This window comes from Carya illinoinensis, chromosome 4 (genome assembly GCF_018687715.1).
Source record: "Carya illinoinensis cultivar Pawnee chromosome 4, C.illinoinensisPawnee_v1, whole genome shotgun sequence".
Taxonomy (NCBI): Eukaryota; Viridiplantae; Streptophyta; class Magnoliopsida; order Fagales; family Juglandaceae; genus Carya; species Carya illinoinensis.
Window position 1 is genome coordinate 35,789,816 of NC_056755.1, and position 4,385 is coordinate 35,794,200.

The 4,385-nt window shown below is 33.2% G+C and overlaps 1 protein-coding gene across 1 annotated transcript; it reads right to left on the bottom strand.

Moving 5' to 3' along the window:
- Positions 1-1,500: 1,500 nt before the first annotated feature.
- LOC122306982 (protein IQ-domain 26-like) lies at positions 1,501-3,784 on the bottom strand. The gene is made up of 3 exons (XM_043119573.1): positions 3,072-3,784; positions 2,451-2,648; positions 1,501-2,328 (listed from the first exon to the last, which is right to left on the bottom strand). Exons 1-3 carry the CDS (start codon positions 3,480-3,482, stop codon positions 1,630-1,632), a joined length of 1,308 nt encoding a protein of 435 aa, XP_042975507.1. The 5' UTR covers positions 3,483-3,784; the 3' UTR covers positions 1,501-1,629.
- Between the last annotated feature and the right edge of the window lie 601 nt (positions 3,785-4,385).

Below are 4,385 nucleotides of genomic sequence, written 5' to 3' on the forward strand. Positions count from 1 at the left end.
AAGTTTTCGAAAAAAACATAGAAAGAAAAGGTTAAAATAGTAGATGAGAAAAACACGGTTCAATTATTAAAGTTGAGGATCAAATTCAACATCCCTCCGTACGATCATGTCACTCATGAAAAAACCTGCCAATTTGTATTTGACAGATGTTACATATAAACAAAACATAGATAAAATATTATCAGTAACAATCGAAACATACATTGGATAGAAAGATAATAGCTCTGTTTATATTCTTATAAATAGTGCTAAAATAGTTTATGAATACTAATGTATAATTTACATCTGAAAATAACTGTATTTCTAAATAAACTCTAATTTTCAAGAATTTAGGCACCTATGCTAATGTAGAAAACCATTTAAATTAACGCGAGTTTAGTATATTTTTAGAAAAGAGATGATTTAACTACGATTAAAGTAGTTAGATATTATATGTTAGATTGTAAAATTATTTTTATTATAAAATAAATTTAACATATCATGTAAAATGGCTCGTAACACTTCTCTATATATATATATATTTTAACTTAAAGGGTCTTCGAGAATACAGATGATATGATAACTCAATTTTATCGTAGTGTTGATAATTAAGACTCATTCTATAAGATTTATTTTGATTAAGGTTACATTTTAAGACATGAGCGAGTCTAAAGAGCTAAGAATATCAGTAGTGATATTAGTAGTGGTCTATCCATTCTTTAACTAAAATTTGATTAGAAGACTCATTTTTTCTAATTTAAATACTCACTTTTAAACAATAATAACAAACTCTCTAAATCTATCATTATTCTATTTAAATATCTATTTATAATTTTCATATATAAAAATAGATAACAAATTCAACTCGATTTCAGGGGTTATCCTAGTTAATAAATTTAAACAATCCCAAATTGGAAGTTATAAATTTGTAGTTTTTAGTTTTATGCAATATTGACATTTGATTCCAAATTGAAAAACATGACTATTGCCCAAATGAATATTTACCAATAAGTCACAAACTTGTTTTTGCATAAATAAAAATAAATAATGGAAGGTAAAGGTTGGACATATGCGTAACATTGCTCTAAATTTATTGTAACTTTGTTGAATTTGTTATAGAATGTGTTTAATATGAATTGGCTAGTCAAATTTTAGTTATATTTTATCTATAACTAATTCACTACAAATGCTCTAATAAATTAATTAATCATTACTCATTTGAGTAATAATGCTACACTTATTGAGGGTGTAGTTCGAGAAAGAAAAAATTTAGTTTCAAGTATAATTATGCACTAATATATGTATCAATTTATTGTGATTAGATAAAAAATAAATTTTATTGAAAACAATACTAATTTAAAATTTAAGTATAAAAAAATCAATATTGATATGCAGATTAGTACGTGACTTTGCATGTACGTAACAAAACTTTTCAAAAGAATTATCCCCAAAGGCCAGTTGGCCCTGTTTTTTAATACATTTTAATATATTATTATATATTTAAAAAAGAAACTCACAATATTGTTAAAAAATATTTTCTTAATTACTGAACAATAAAAAATAAAAGTAAAACAAATCCGGAAAATGTCTCGGACCACCTTTCGGTGGCAGCATTTTCCTACTCGATAATACTCTTTTCATTTATATTCATCACCTTCTCTTCAATAAATCTCTATCTGCCGGTTCCCTACCAAACTCCGACGACTGCCTCTCCAGCTTGCCCATCACGGCATTCTTGAAACTAACAGCTTCATGAACCTGTGATATTTGTGAACTCGACCTTTGCATTCGAACCCTGCTCAAACTGCTCCTCGACTCCAACATTTCATTCAGGGAAAGCCTTTTATTCGGTCTCGGTTCAGGTCTTTGCTTAGGAGCACTATGCGACCTCAACTTAGCCTTAAAAGACTGAGTATCAGCCATGTAGTTCGGGAAATCGCTCCTGTATTCCTGGAAGAAACTGCTATCGGCGCAAACGCTCTTAGCAGGTGTGGCCGGGGCGGCATTAATCGAGTAGACGAAACGCGGGGTGCTTTGTGCGGTCGAGAACCTACATTCGTCGGCGGTTAAGCCCCAGTAATCCTGGTCATGGAAGTTCCCGCAATTGGGTATCGATAAGCGGCGGCTTGCAGGGATCGGAGAAAATGGTGTTTGATAAGGTGGGTCATCGCCAAAATCTGAAACTGAAGTGTTTGTCCGGCAAGATCTTGATTTAGGCCTGCCTGTATCGATCTCCAAAATTTTTGGGCTTCCATCAATGGAGTTTATTATCGTGTCCAGTGAAGCTGAAAGCTTTCTGCTGTGGAACGGAGCCGTACGCTCACTTCTAGTACTGCCATCCAATGTCTCCTACAAGATTATTATAGGAGCGAAAAACTTATGAGTATGAATCAATAAATGCTAATGCAACCAAAATGTAGTACTATTCGTGTATCTTTTACTGGGTTTAAACTGGGTTTTTGACTATTCACCATCGATTTTCGCGCTCGGACTTCAAATCTATTGTTGTCTATGAGCGCGCGAGCTTTCTGGGAGCGAACTGTTGCTTGAGCTCTAATAAGTGCCTGCATACTGCGAAGAGTTGCAGTGGCCTGCTTCCGCACTAAATACCCTCTAAATAGTGCCTGTAACTTCACCAGTCCTTTTAGTGCTCGCAGCGCTTTCCTGGCCTGTTCAGAACCCAACACCCATGGAAAAATCTCAATTTACAGATATTCAAACAAAACAGATTTCAAAATCAGAAATTTAATATGAGCATTTATGACCTACCCAGTTCGAAAGCAATGCAAATGAAGAGGAATGACAATAAAGTAAAGAGACTTTTTTTAGCAACAGACTTTGAGATATATCATGTAAGTTGCAATTTACAGAAAGTAAATGAAACCCATCTTTCTTTTTCTGCATTCTCAATGATTTCGTTCATGAGGGGCAAAACAATTCTAATATGTACTTACATATTAAAAAAAAAAAAAATTCTACATATGTAAACAACCAAATGATCTTCAGAACTCAGAAGGCTTCACAAAAGTAACGAAAACAATATCCAAAGCAAGTAAGTAGCTTTTGTCCACAATTAGCTAAGGTCCACTTACCAAATATCCCCTAAAGACGGTCTGAATCTTCACAGAAGCCCAACTCTCACGTCCACCTCCAAACATGTTCATGGAGCCCCTTCCTTGGCTGGTAAGCCTGACAACCGCCACTGCCGCCTGCGCAGCAGCAACGGCTGCATCAGCGGCTGCCGCAGTGGCTGCTGCCACCGCAATTGCATGCTTGCTCTGCTCGCTCTCTGATTCTGTGTAGTATGATTTTAGCCAAGCAGCCTCGGCAGCCGATATGTTCGGTGGTATAGTCTCCGGATTATGAAAAAAGTGATCTCTAGAGTCTCTGCCGGAGTTTCCAAAAGTACTCCGTTTCTCGTCTTTCCGGTCACTAGAATTAGAACACCCTTTGTCCTTCTTTATCCAGAACAAGACCTTAAGCCACCTCATTGCTCTACCCATGATTTTCTTCAAGTTCAAGGCCAGGTACTGAGAAAACCCAAGAACGGTTACAAAGAGAAAAGAATGGTTTAGAAGAGTGGAATCTGTAAGAATCAAGTAAAAACGTTTTTTTAAGACAAAAAGGCTGTTAACAGGGTTACAACTCTCAACCTTAGGCTCTCTCCATTGTGGAACAGATTTTTCAAAGAAGAAAATGTTTAAGAAACTGTCGATATAGGGAAAAGGGTACAGTTTTGTAACAAAAACGAATAACTCGTTCAGAGAAACTTGATTTTCCTTTTTCCTTTTTGAAAAGGGTATATGGAAAAAGGAGCGAGAGATTAAAAATCAGTATGGAAAAGGTTGACTATCGTGTATATCAACTTACGACATAACTATTTTATAAGTTATTTTACATTAATCAATAAGCGCAACTGAGTCGCTTTATTAAAATATAGTTTTAATTATACATAATTACCATATATTTTAAATAGAATTATAAAGTAATTATAGACAATTTAAGTTTATCATTCTTGAAAATTGTATTTCTTGTCTGTCATGGACTTTTAGGAGAATGAGATGAGATGATAAATATGTTAATAATAATGAAATGGTTTGAGTTATAATATTTTATAAGACTTTAAAAAATGATAAAAAAAAAGTTGAATAAAAATATTATAAAGTTAAAATATTATTATAATATAATTTTTTAATATTATATATATTTTAGAATTTGAAAAAAATTTAATAATTAGTTTGAAAGTGTTTGTATTTAAATAATATTTACAAAGAAAATAAGATGAGATGATATGATATTATAACAAGGGCATTAGACTAGCCAAATGCAGTGAAGCCTAAAATATAGCTAAGTTCTACTTAAATGAGCTGCATTAGCTAAAGTCCTTTAGGTAAAACTAGTTATAA

Bases quoted from the DNA above. Each gene is read 5' to 3' on its own strand.
- LOC122306982 (XM_043119573.1), bottom strand. From the start codon at position 3,482: ATGGGTAGAGCAATGAGGTGGCTTAAGGTCTTGTTCTGGATAAAGAAG. The intron at 2,649-3,071 runs GTAAGTGGACCT...GGTTCTGAACAG, and splicing joins CCGTCTTTAGGGGATATTTG to GCCAGGAAAGCGCTGCGAGC. The intron at 2,329-2,450 runs GTGAATAGTCAA...ATAATCTTGTAG, and splicing joins TCCGAGCGCGAAAATCGATG to GAGACATTGGATGGCAGTAC.